The sequence below is a fragment of the Erpetoichthys calabaricus genome, chromosome 4 (assembly GCF_900747795.2).
Source record: "Erpetoichthys calabaricus chromosome 4, fErpCal1.3, whole genome shotgun sequence".
Taxonomy (NCBI): domain Eukaryota; kingdom Metazoa; phylum Chordata; class Cladistia; order Polypteriformes; family Polypteridae; genus Erpetoichthys; species Erpetoichthys calabaricus.
The window spans coordinates 23,094,263-23,108,667 of NC_041397.2; the positions used below are offsets into that span (position 1 = coordinate 23,094,263).

The following is a 14,405-nucleotide window of genomic DNA, read 5'->3' on the forward strand; positions in this document are numbered from 1 at the left end:
CGCAGCCTTGGATTGACGGATTTAATCATTAATTCTAGAAAGTTGATTCAGTTCATCTGGACATAGTTCTTTTCCAGAGAGATACGTTACATCACTCATCCAAGTGACTTCCTCAGTCTCAGTTGACTGCAGGTTTCTGCAACCTTACAAACAGTTAAGTTTATAACAGTTACGCAGTTAAGTGCCAAGAGGATTGCCGTGAATTATACATCAGGGAAACCAAACAGCCTCTGGCGAAGTGGATGGTACAACACAGAAGAGCTACCTCATCAGGCCAGGACTCCGCAGTCTATTTACACCTACAGGACAGTGGTCACTCTTTCAGTGATGAAGATGTGCACATCCTGGACAGGGAGGAATGCTGGTTTGAGCGAGGAGTCAAGTAGGCCATTTACGTGAAAAAGGAACGACCATCTCTGAACCGAGGAGGGTGCCTAAGGGTACATCTTTCACCATCTTACAATGCTGTGATTGCAGCCATTCCCCAACTCTCTGTGAATGGTACTCATGGCCATTGATCAATTGACAATTTGCATATCATTGATCACACGGCCCATTGTTAGTCAATGGTGCTAGTTTTGGTCATTATGCAAAGGTACTGTTTATAAGGGTGGAGAAACCTGCAGTCAACTGAGACTGAGGAAGTCACTTGGATGAGTGATGTAACGTATCTCCCTGGAAAAGAAGTATGTCCAGATGAACTGATTCAACTTTCTAGAATTTCCTTACCTGGATTATTGAGCATGCATCAAGACATTTAATCGTTAAACATCCATCCTTTTCAGAGATATTGCGGTAAGGTGTCCTCAGAATTTAATGGGTGTTTCAGGCAATTCACAACACAGAGAAGCTGAACCTTGATAATATCTTGTACTGCCACCTGGTGGAATCTTCCAGATTTACATAAAGTATGTGCGCAAGTATAAACAGTACAACCCTTACATAGCAGTAGTGTCTGCTGGAGCACACGTCACATCGCATGACGTATAAACCTGGCCTTAGACCTCCCTGAGTCCAAAAGTACCACCTTAGGAATTCTGTCTGTGTGTGTGTGTGTGTGTGTGTGTGTGAAGACGATAACTTGAGGACGCTTTCACTTAGGTCAACCAAATTTTGCATACAAGTATTAGGTACAAACGTAGATTTCTATCAACTTTTGGGCTACTTCCGCTAACCGGAAGTGGTACTTGACCTTTCATTCATGCAGCTGCAGAGTCTGATTTATTCAACTTTACATTTATAATAATTGTTCAATACAGTCATATGAAAAAGTTTGGGAACCCCTCTTAATTCTTTGGATTTTTGTTTATCATTGGCTGACCTTTCAAAGTAGCAACTTCCTTTTAATATATGACATACCTTATGGAAACAGTAGTATTTCAGCAGTGACATTAAGATTATTGGATTAACAGAAAATATGCAATATGCATCATAACAAAATTAGACAGGTGCATACATTTGGGCACCTCAACAGAGATATGAGATCAATACTTAGTTGAGCCTCCTTTTGCAAAAATAACAGCCTCTAGACGCTGTCCTCCTATAGCCTTTGATGAGAGTCTGGATTCTGGATGGATGTATTGTTGACCATTCTTCATACAAAATCTCTCCAGTTCAGTTAAATTTGATGGCTGCCGAGCATGGACATCCTGCTTCAAATCATCCCATAGATTTTCGATGATATTCAAGTCAGGGGACTGTGACGGCCATTCCAGAACATTGTACTTCTCCCTCTGCATGAATGTCTTTGTAGATTTCCAACTGTGTTTTGGGTCATTGTCTTGTTGGAATATCCAACCCCTGTGTAACTTCAACTTTGTGACTGATGATTGAACATTATCCTGAAGAATTTGTTGATATTGGGTTGAATTCATCTGCCCCACAGCATGATGGAACCTCCACCAAATTTGACAGTAGGTAACAGGTGTTTTTCTTGGAATGCGGTGTTCTTCTTCTGCCATGCAAAGCGCTTTTTATTATGACCAAATAACTCAATTTTTGTCTCATCAGTCCAAAGCACTTTGTTCCAAAATGAATCTGGCTTGTCTAAATGAGCACTGACATACAGTACAACAAGCGACACTGTTTGTGGAGTGAGTGCAGAAAGGGCTTCTTTCTCATCACCCTGCCATACAGATGTTCTTTGTGCAAATTGTGATGAATTGTAGAACGATGTACAGATACACCATCTGCAGCAAGATGTTCTTGCAGGTCTTTGGAGGTGATCTCTGAGTTGTCTATAACCATTCTCACAATCCTGCTCATATGTCGCTCCTGTATTTTTCTTGGCCTGTCAGACCTGCTGGGTTTAACAGCAACTGTGCCTGTGGCCTTCCATTTCCTGATTCCATTCTTTACAGTTGAAACTGACAGTTTAAACCTCTGAGATAGCTTTCTGTAGCCTTCCCCTAAACCATGAGACTGAACAATCTTTGTTTTCAGATCTTTTGAGAGTTGCTTTGAGGATCCCATGCTGTCACTCTTCAGAGGAGAGTCAAATGGAAGCACAACTTGTAATTGACCACCTTAAATACCTTTATATCTCATGATTGGACACACCTGTCTATGAAGTTCAAGGATTAATGAGCTAATCCAACCAATTTGGTGTTGTAAGTAATCAGTATTGAGCAGTGACAGGCATTCAAATCAGCAAAATTACAAGGGGACCCAAATTTTTGCACAGCCAGTTTTTCACATTTGATTTAATTTCATATAACTAAATACTGCTTCACTAAAAATCTTTGTTCGGAAAACACCCCAGTACTCAGATGTTCCTAGGAAATGAAAGACACACCACTGTTTTTTTTGTTGTTGAAAGTAGAGTCAATTATTATGCAGGCTGAGAGGGGTTCCCAAACTTTTTCATATCACTGTATATTATTAATTTGATTTGATTTGTTCTTGATGGTTCTTTAATGTGCATGATATAAAAATATAATGATTGTCTTGTGGTTTACTCCTCAAATATCCATCCCCATATCTGAGTACACAAGAAAGTCGAGGGTAGACCAGTCCCGATTTTTTGAACTGGTAGAGTGTGCTAAAATCATTTCCATCAAGCTTGTCAACATCAAGGTTTCAATTATGTGATTCATTTGTAGCAACAACTTATGGCTTTTCTTTTTTTCTGGAATATTCTCCACCACAATCACCTTTCTGGGGTTTCAGGGGATTGACACCAAACTGCACCTGAAAGTTAGAGAACCAGCTTATGTGGAGTCAGTATGGTGGACTAACGGACATAATGAGGACAAAAGAAAACTCCCAAGAGAAAAGGTGATTGAAAAGCACAACCCTGGAAATGGAGACAAGACAACCTCCAAGTCACTAAACATCCAGTTCAATCAGTCCTGAAGAATTAGAAAGAGTATGGAACAGCCTGGAAATCTGCTCTACTAAAACTGAGTGATCGTGTAAGAAGATGAGTCAAAGAGGCCATCAAGAGACCTCGGAGAACTCAGGAGGAGTTACAAGCTACAGTCACTCAGACTGGACAGAATAAGCAGACAACAACGCTTTATGGGAGAAAAAAAGCAAAGGACATCTCGGCAGAAGGCACACGGGAGACTCTGAAGTCAGCTGAGAGAAAGTTCTGTGGTCTGATGAGACCAAAATGGAGCTCTTTGGTCATCGGTGTGAGCCCCGTGTCACACTGCACGCTATCACCGTGAAGCAGGGTGGTGGCAGCATCAGGCCGTGGGGATGCTGCAGTGTCCTGGAGTGGCCGAGTCAGAGTTCAGATCTCAGTCCAATTGGGAATTTCAACAGTTTGGCAAAGAAGTCAGGGTGCAGAAATACAAAGCCGACCACGAGAGACCTGAGCACGCAGACTGAAGGCATCATGGCTACCAAAGCTGCATCCACTAAATCCTGACTTGAAGGGGTTGAATACTTAAAGGATCCATTACTTTGTGTTTTAGATTTGTAATTAATTTAGACCACTTTGCACAGATCAGTTTTCACTTTGACATTAAAGACCACTGTTGACCAGTGTCAAAAATTAAATACACTCTGATCAAATGTTGTGTAACAATAAAGGGGGCGAATACTTTTATAGGCTCTGCATACTGTAGGTAGTCATAATTAACAGCTGAACAGTTACATTAACACATTCAGAGTTTATGTTAGGTGGTCCTAGTCTTTCTAGAGTTGGTCCATACACACTCTTCAGGTATTAGTTTAACACTAGTGCACACCTCTCTTTAGATGCTGGCTGGGACAGTGGCGCAGTGGTTAGGGCTGATGCTGCCCACATTTGAATGCTTTACTTGAGTGCACACTGCACGTTCTCCCGATGCGAGCAGCCATTTATCCCATCCAGTCCTTGCATCAAATTAACTGGCAGTTCCAGATTGGCATCTGCAAAGACTGGCACCCCGACCAGGGCGCTCTTCTGCCTTGATACTGCTAGTAAATTTAGCTTTGAGAATTTTAAGTTAAAACTCTCAAAACGTTAATAAGGAGAGGATGGCCAGAAGAGTAAAATTGAAATGATCCGTCTTTCCTTCTGTTTTCAGGTTCCGAACTCCCCCTGCAAAATTCAACTCAGGATCGAAGTCCGCAATGGACGGACGCTGTTTAATTGACTTTGTAAATGCGGCTAAATTATTATTAGCGTTTCTGCTTAAGTGTAACTATTGTACAAAAAAATAAATGAGAATGGAATCAATTAACACTAAACGAAGTAGAAGCACAGCGCTACACAACTGCGAAGGGTTCGGCGAGGCAGGAAAAGGAAAGGGGCGGGACGGAGGTGTGCTGCGCTGCGCTGCGCTGCCCCCCGCGCCCGTCAGGCGGCGCTTCTCCGGAGACTCTGCGGTGAGACGAGGCGGCTTCACAGATCTGCTGACATTCCTGCGCTGTCAAGTCACCCAAGTGAGAGAGAGAGAGAGAGAGACAACTGCGTTCGGAGCCCGCGCATCGGAGTTCGGCCGTCACCGCCATTCGCCGAGCCGCAGTAAGTAGCACGACACACGGGGGAGGTAGGGAGGGAGAGAGGAAAGGAGGACGGCAGAGGACCACCGAAGCGGACTGTCAGAAAGTGACACAGGCGCGTAGTCAGTCAGTCATTCTCCAAGCCGCTTCATTAAGTCCGGAGCAAGCCTCCGTGTTTGTTACCTTAACCCTAATTTAACAAGGCAGGATAGTCACAAAATTTCCGAGAAGATGCCAGTCGTTAAACCGCTCGCATCTCAGTGTCCCGTCTGGCGGCCGGGCTGACTAGTGGACTGGCTGGACATCGACAGGCGGGACAGGGCAGCGCAGGCGAGGGTCGAGGGAGCTTCGTGTTCGCGCTTTCCTGCTTATATGGTGCCTTTCATATTGAGTAATACTTTATGTAGCATTCCGACTTTCTTTCTTTCCCTCTCCCTGTTTTTCTTGCTTTCTTTCTTTATATTTGTCTTTCTCATATGGTGTCTTTCATACTGAGCTATATATTATAGTTTCTTTCTTTCTTTCTTGAATTAACAGTAATCGAGAAGAATGTAAGATTGGAAATGTCGTCATTGTACAGGCCAAGCTGGCCTTTAATAAATGAAGAAAAGAAAAAGATAAATTAAATAGGCAATGTGTCATGATGGGGATATTTCATGGACTTGTAAAAGCCAGAGTTTACTTAGAATATAAATTCTACAAAATTACTTTAAATCTGAATTCTTTTGTGAATGGATAGTGTGTTAATGAGTCAGTCGATAAACTTGAGGATAACTGATGTTTCTTATTTGAAATGTGAATTATTTGTATTTCTTTTCCTTGGGATGAGTGATGTTTTTTTACTTATGATTATATAAATTATTTATTGACAATTAATAAAGTTCAATTCAAAACTTAAAACATTCTTTCTTTCTTTCTTTCTTTCTTTCTTTCTTTCTTTCTTATATGATGCTTTTCATACTAATAATACAAATAATTCAAATGAAAATCTTATGCCTTTCATACTGAGCTTTATAGTTTAGTCCTTTCTTTCTTTCTTTCTTTCTTTCTTTCTTTCTTTCTTTCTTTCTTTCTTTCTTTCTTTCTTGGTGCCTTTCATACTAATAACACAAATAATTTAAATGAAAATCTTATATGGTGCCTTTCACACTAAGCTATATAGTTTAGTGTTCTTTCTTTCTTTCTTTCTTTCTTTCTTTCTTTCTTTCTTTCTTTCTTTCTTTCTTTCTTATATTGTGCGTTTCATACTAAGCTATATAGTTTAGTTTTCTTTCTTTCTTTTTTCTTTCTTATATGATGCTTTTCATACTAATAATACAAATAATTCAAATGAAAATCTTATGCCTTTCATACTGAGCTTTACAGTTTAGTCCTTTCTTTCTTTCTTTCTTTCTTTCTTTCTTTCTTTCTTTCTTTCTTTCTTTCTTTCTTTCTTTCTTTCATGGTGCCTTTCATACTAATAACACAAATAATTTAAATGAAAATCTTATATGGTGCCTTTCACACTAAGCTATATAGTTTAGTTTTCTTTCTTTCTTTCTTTCTTTCTTTCTTTCTTTCTTTCTTTCTTTCTTTCTTTCTTTCTTTCTTATATTGTGCGCTTCATACTAAGCTATATAGTTTAGTTTTGTTTCTTTCTTTCTTTCTTTCTTTTTTTCTTTCTTATATGATGCTTTTCATACTAATAATACAAATAATTCAAATGAAAATCTTATGCCTTTCATACTGAGCTTTATAGTTTAGTCCTTTCTTTCTTTCTTTCTTTCTTTCTTTCTTTCTTTCTTTCTTTCTTTCTTTCTTTCTTTCTTTCATGGTGCCTTTCATACTAATAACACAAATAATTTAAATGAAAATCTTATATGGTGCCTTTCACACTAAGCTATATAGTTTAGTTTTCTTTCTTTCTTTCTTTCTTTCTTTCTTTCTTTCTTTCTTTCTTTCTTTCTTTCTTATATTGTGCGTTTCATACTAAGCTATATAGTTTAGTTTTGTTTGTTTCTTTCTTTCTTTCTTTTTTTCTTTCTTATATGATGCTTTTCATACTAATAATACAAATAATTCAAATGAAAATCTTATGCCTTTCATACTGAGCTTTATAGTTTAGTCCTCTTTCTTTCTTTCTTTCTTTCTTTCTTTCTTTCTTTCTTTCTTTCTTTCTTTCTTTCTTTTATGGTGTCTTTCATAGTGAGCAGTATATTACAGGCGCGGTGATGAAAATTTCCCGGTGAATGAATCTAAACGGTTTACAGGACACACACATGTAAAAAGTGTAAATTGCAGTTAACGAGAGACCCTACCACACACGCACACCTTTTAGGAGGGTCCGGACAAGGCACACCAGCTTTGCTCTGTTCAAATTTAGTGATTGCTAATCATTCATGTGTTGTGTTTACTAAATCATTTCTGCTTTAAACAAGGTGCATTTTTAAAGTTTTTATTTCCCTTATTCTCTCTCTTTTTTTGGTTGACAGTTTTTTGGAGTACCCAACAGTTTTTGTTCAGTTTGCTTTTTCTCCTGTCAGACAAATAACTTGTTGGATCCTCTTCATAAAATGATGTCACCAAATGTTGAGATGTAACCGTGCCAGATCTTGTTTATTAAGTTGGATCTGCAGTGTGTAATAAAATGAAGTGCAGATTTCCCATCAGCCACTGAGCAGAGCATACAGGCCCGGCCCGGCCCAGACTGTTCATTTTTTATCAGGTATAATTAACAAATTAAAACAAGTGCTCTCCTCCCATGGAGACGACCCCCTCGTCCTGCCTTGTGGGGGATGCGGTTTGTTTGCCAGGTCACTGAAGACACACACACGCACAGTGCCCTTTACATAACCCCTGAAGACGGTTTGGTGACGTACAAAGACTTGACTTTTCTCTGAGACGGTACAAATGCATGGCGTACCCCAAAACTCTCTTTGTAATATGACCTTCCCCCCATAATGCTAATTAACTAAACTTGTGAAACTGAGACATTTTTGCCAAGGAAGATAACTGAAAAACTTCAGAAAGATTCCCAGAAGAATCCGAAATAGCAGCGGTCTATGGTAAATGCTAAAAAACAAAATGAAGCTGATGAGTGGGAGGTGATAGCAACGGGCCGGGGGACGTATTGTGGGGACGGTGACGCTGCGCCAGTGAGCTTTATGTGCTTTGTTTAAATATAAACGGAGTTTGTTATTATGATATCCAACAGAATGACGTCCACTGTGTTTGAAAACGGGTACGTAAACTGTGGGTGCTTGCTTCATTTGAATCAACTTCAACTTGCTGGGGTTTGACAGATGTTTAAACTTTAAAAACATATGCCATTAGAGTTCAGTCAGTGTAATATAATTGGGGAATTGCCATACAGCACTTCTGTCATTTGGTGCTGTTAATTAAAGTAATGAAATTCGTTTATGTTGCTTCTAAATTAATTATATGTCAGCTCAAGGAAATTAATTCAGTTGTACTGGACAAGAATATGCTTTTTCTTCTTCTTCCTCTTCATCTTTACCTACTTCTATGTAGGACCCCAGGCCTACACAGCTAGTGTATATATATATTATTTATTTATTTATTATTTATTATTTATTTATTAATTTTTTTATTTTTTTGTATCTGGGGCGGCGCAGTGGTAGCGCTGCTGCCTCGCAGTTTGGAGCCCTGGGTTCGCTTCCCGGGTCCTCCCTGCATGGAGTTTGCATGTTCTCCCTGTGTCTGCATTGGTTTCCTCCCACAGCCCAAAGACATGCAGGTTAGGTGCATTGGTGATCCTAAATTGTGCTTGGTGTGTGGGTGTGTGTGTGTGTGTGTGCCCTGTGGTGGGCTGGTGCCCTGTGCTGGCTGGGATTTGCTCAAGCAGACTCCCGTGACCCTGTTTGAGGATATAGCAGGTTGGATAATGGATGGATGGATATTTGTATCTTCTTCTTCTTCTTTTCCCACTTCTACGTGGGGTTGATGTGCCTCATCAACCTTCTCCAAACTGATTGGCCAGTCAAGGCCTTTTTTTACATATTTTATATATAAACGTCTACACGTGGAAGTGTGTCTGTCTGTCTGTCCGGCCCAGAAGTGAGAGGTGGAGAAGATCGCTTAGCCGCTAATAACACAAATGAGGTGAACACATCTGCAAAATGAAACCTCAGAAGAAAGACAAAGCCGCTTAGCCTCTAACATCAGCAACACGGTGTCCATTTTACTTTTCCTCCTGCCGCTAATGCACAAGCAATGCGAGCACATCAGCAAAATGAAACCTCTTAGGAGAGAGATGCCTAGAGTAGTTCCTTTCAATTACCTGACATCTCTACATTTCAATTTTTTACTGACGATTTCAATAGTTTCTAGGACTTTCTAGGGCTTTTTACAGCATGAGCTTACACATCTAGTATATATACTGTATATATATATATATTTATCTATATATCTGTATCTTCTTCTTCAGCTGTTCCCACTTCTACGTGGTGTCAATGTGCCTGATCAGCCTTCTCCAAACCACTCAGTCCTGCAGGCTCCTCCTTGTCCTTCAGATCTTCTTTTAATTTATCCATCCCCCTTTGCTTTGGTCCTCCCTTGCTTTCTCCTTCCTGTACTTCCATGCCCATCACTCTTTTGCCCACATATTCCTTGTCTCTCCTCATCACACATCCAGTCTCCTTTCCTGTACCTTCTTAGCCATCTCTCCCATATTTTGTTGTACCCCTGACTGTCTCATTTCTTATTCTGTCCTTTTTTTGTGACTCCACACATCCTTCTCAACAACCTCATGTCTGCCACTTTCAACTTCTTCTCCTGCTGTGCCCCCTTTACTGCCCACGTCTCAGCTCCATACATCGTTGCCGGTCCTACCACTGTCTTAAAAACCTGACCTTTAATCTTTGCCTAAATTCTTCGATCACACCCTATCACTGATACCTTCTTCCCATTCTGTATTTTTATCCCCTCTTTTCAATAACTCCCCCTGCTGGCTAAGTTCTCCTGATCTTCATTAAACCTCAGACATTCTGTCGTCTTCTACCTGTTTATCTTCAGCTCTCTATCTTCCAAAGGTCTTCTCTATTCTTCCAATATCCTCTCTGCACTTCCTCTTTCCTGGTGCTACTCAACACAATGTCATCAGTAAAGAGCACACACCAGGGGGACTTTTCTTTTATCTCATAACTCAACACATCCATAATCACATCAAAGAGGTAAGGATGTCAAGGAGACCCCTGGTGCGGACCTCCTCTAGCTGGGATCTTGTCTGTTACCTCAACACTGCTTTTAACCCGAGTCCTCACTCCCTCATACACCACAGAAGAATATGCCAAGCCTAAAAAGACACACTTTGGGTAAAGTCATTTGAAGTTCACTGCGCAATAGCAACGTACCCCGGCAAAAACGACTTGGAGTCACTCTGGGCCGTCTTTCCTAATCCTGCTTTTTCTCTGACATGAACTTGTTGAGCTCAAATCTGTTTGAAAAGCATCAGGTGTAAGAAGGGGCTTCTTTAGGTGGGATGCCAGATCTTGACATGGCACAATAACACATTACATCCATCCTTAATGTCGAGTCACCAGGTATCCTAATAAGACGCCCCCAAGATGGAGGAAAGTGGGCAGACTCCACACAATCAGTGCACGGTTATTTTTTCATTTAATTATTTCAAACTTATCTTCATCTTCTCTTCACTTTTATGGGTGGTCAATGTGTCTGATCAACCTTCTCCAGCTACAGCTCAGTCCTGCAGTTCAGAGCCTTGTCCTTCAGATCTTCTTTTAATTTACAGTATCAGTCCATTTCCACTTTGGTCCTCCTTCGCTTTCTCTTCCCCTGTACTTCATTGTCCATCACTCTTTTGCCCATGAATTTGCTGTCCGTCTTCATCTCATGTCCGCACCACTTCAACCTCCTGCTGTGCCCCCTTTACTGCCCACGTCTCAGCTCCATGTGTCATTGCTGGTCTTAGCACTGTCCTATAAACCTGACCTTCAAACTTTGCCTTAATTCTTCAATGACACAATACTCCTTATACCTTCTTCCCATTGTAGAGTTTTATTACTCCTGTATTACCTAAGTAGTGGGTGACAGGGCCACACAATGCCACACAGGTACAAACTTTTGGGTCACAGTGTGGTGTCTGAATGTGCAATCCATGTCCACGCAGGTTTTTATAGGCTTACTAGCTGAAGTACCCAGCATTCCCCACATATATTTGTATGAAGGGTTGAGGTAAGAAAGCAAATAGTTGGTTTTTTTTTTCAGTGTTAACCCTTTTGTCACTGCTGGCCGTCCCATCTGTCATCTCCACTACCTCTCTGTCAGTTTCTCAGCCCCGAGTTGAATTTGCTCATTTTGTGTTTGATTGGATTCACAATTGCTGTAACTTCTTGGTGGGTTGGCACCAAAAATGTCAGTGGCCTCCCTCCACCTATTAAACCATTCATTCCTCTTTTGGGGGTTGTCTCATTGTTGCCCCTCTAGGTCACCTATTGTTAATTTCATTAACACCAAAGCAGCTGAAACTGATTAACAAGCCCCTCTGCTACTTAACTGACCAGATGAATAGCCCACAAGTTTAATTGACTTGTTGTTATACTCTCATTAAAAAGGGTTCCTTTAGTTTTTTTGAGCAGTATACTGTATATATGTATATAATAATAATAATAATAATAATTCATTACATTTATATAGCGCTTTTCTCAGTACTCAAAGCACTATCCACACAGGGAGGAACCGGGAAGCGAACCCACAATCTTCCACAGTCATATGAAAAAGTTTGGGAACCCCTCTTAATTCTTTGGATTTTTGTTTCTCATTGGCTGAGCTTTCAAAGTAGTAACTTCCTTTTAATATATGACATGCCTTATGGAAACAGTAGTATTTCAGCAGTGACATTAAGTTTATTGGATTAACAGAAAATATGCATCATAACAAAATTAGACAGGTGCATAAATTTGTGCACCCCAACAGAGATATGACATCAATACTTAGTTGAGCCTCCTTTTGTAAATCTAACAGCCTCCAGACGCTGTCCTCCTATAGCCTTTGATGAGTGTCTGGATTCTGGATGGAGGTATTTTTGACCATTCTTCCATACAAAATCTCTCCAGTTCAGTTAAATTTGATGGCTGCCGAGCATGGACAGCCTGCTTCAAATCATCCCATAGTCAGGGGACTGTGACAGCCATTCCAGAACATTGTACTTCTTCCTCTGCATGAATGCCTTTGTAGATTTCAAACTGTGTTTTGGGTCATTGTCTTGTTGGAATATTCAGCTCCTGCGTAACTTCAACTTTGTGACTGATGCTTGAACATTATCCTGAAGAATTTGTTGATATTGGGTTGAATTCATCCGACCCTCGACTTTAACAAGGGCCCCAGTCCCTGAACTAGCCACACAGCCCCACAGCATGATGGAACCTCCACCAAATTTGACAGTAGATAGCAGGTGTTTTTCTTGGAATGCGGTGTTCTTCTTCTGCCATGCAAAGCGCTTTTTGTTTTGACCAAATAACTCCATTTTTGTCTCATCAGTCCAAAGCACTTTGTTCCAAAATGAATCTGGCTTGTCTAAATGAGCATTTGCATACAACAAGCGACTCTGTTTGTGGCGTGAGTGCAGAAAGTCTCATCACCCTGCCATACAGATGTTCTTTGTGCAAATTGCACTGAATTGTAGAACAATGTACAGATACCATCTGCAGCAAGATGCTCTTGCAGGTCTTTGGAGGTGATCTGTGGGTTGTCTGTAACCATTCTGACAATCCTGTGCTTATGTCGCTCCTGTATTTTTCTTGGCCTGCCGGACCTGCTGGGTTTAACAGCAACTGTGTCTGTGACCTTCCATTTCCTGATTCCATTCCTTACAGTTGAAACTGACAGTTTAGATAGATAGATAGATAGATAGATAGATAGATAGATAGATAGATAGATAGATAGATAGATAGATAGATAGATAGATACTTTATTAATCCCAATGGGAAATTCACATTCTTCAGCAGCAGCATACTGATACAATAAATAATATTAAATTAAAGAATGATAATAATGCAGGTGAAAAACAGACAATAACTATGTATAATGTTAAATGTTAATGTTTACCCCCCTGGATGGAATTAAAGAGTCGCATAGTTTGGGGGAGGAACGATCTCCTCAATCTGTCTGTGGAGCAGGACAGTGACAGCAGTCTGTCGCTGAAGCTGCTCTTCTGTCTGAGATGATCCTGTTTAGTGGATGCAGTGGATTCTCCATAATTGATAGGAGCCTGCTGAGCGCCCTTCGCTCTGCCACAGATGTTAAACTGTCCAGCTCCATGCCAACAATAGAGCTTGCCTTCCTCACCAGTTTGTCCAGACGTGAGGCGTCTTTCCTCTTAATGCTGCCTCCCCAGCACACCACTGCGTAGAAGAGGGCGCTCGCCACATCTTATTGCAGATGTTGAAGGACGCCAGACTTCTAAGGAAGTATAACCGCTCTGTCCTTTCTTGCACAGCACATCAGTATTGGCAGTCCAGTCTAATTTATCATCCAGCTGCACTCCCAGATATTTATAGGTCTGCACCATCTGCACACAGTCACCTTTGATGATCACTGGGTCTATGAGGGGTCTGGGTCTCCTAAAATCCACCACCAGCTCTTTGGTTTTGCTGGTGTTCAGGTGTAGGTGGTTTGAGTCGCACCATTTAACAAAGTCATTGATTAGGTCCCTATACTCCTCCTCCAGCCCATTCCTGATGCAGCCCACGATAGCAGTGTCATCAGCGAACTTTTGAACGTGGCAGGACTCTGAGTTGTATTGGAAGTCCGATGTATGTAGGCTGAACAGGACCAGAGAAAGTACAGTCCCCTGTGGCGCTCCTGTGTTGCTGACCACAATGTCAGACGTGTAGTTCCCAAGATGCACATACTGAGGTCTGTCTTTAAGATAGTCCACGATCCATGCCACTAGGTATGAATCTAATCCCATCTCTGTCAGCTTGTCCCTAAGGAGCAGAGGTTTAAACCTCTGAGATAACTTTTTGTAGCCTTCCCCTAAACCATGAGACTGAACAATCTTTGTTTTCAGATCTTTGGAGAGTTGCTTTGAGGATCCCATGCTGTCACTCTTCAGAGGAGAGTCAAAGGGAAGCACAACTTGTAATTGACCACCTTAAATACATTTATATCTCCTGATTGGACACACCTGTCTATGAAGTTCAAGGCTTAACGAGCTAATCCAACCAATTTGGTGTTGCAAGTAATCAGCATTGAGCAGTGACAGGCATACAAATCAGCAGCATTACAAGGGGACCCATATTTTTGCACAGCCAGTTTTTCACATTTGATTTAATTTTATACAACTAAATACTGCTTCACTAAAAATCTTTGTTCAGAAAACACCCCAGTACTCAGATGTTCCTAGGAAATGAAAGACATACTACTGTTATCTTTTTTGTTGAAAGTAGAGTCAATTATCATGCAGGCTGAGAGGGGTTCCCAAATTTTTTCATATGACTGTAAGTATATAT

General features: G+C 40.8%; 1 protein-coding gene across 2 annotated transcripts in view; it reads left to right on the forward strand.

Annotated features, from left to right (window-relative positions):
• The first annotated feature begins 4,644 nt into the window (after positions 1 to 4,644).
• Positions 4,645 to 14,405, forward strand: part of LOC114649885 (thrombospondin type-1 domain-containing protein 1) — a 51,957-nt gene continuing 42,196 nt past the window's right edge. The window contains exon 1 of one of the 2 annotated variants that reach the window (XM_051926333.1): positions 4,645 to 4,957. In XM_051926333.1, coding sequence (XP_051782293.1) covers positions 4,654 to 4,957 — 304 coding nt within the window. In that variant the 5' untranslated portion in view covers positions 4,645 to 4,653. The remainder of the gene's footprint in view (positions 4,958 to 14,405) is intronic. The other variant, XM_028799251.2, reaches the window with a different exon arrangement.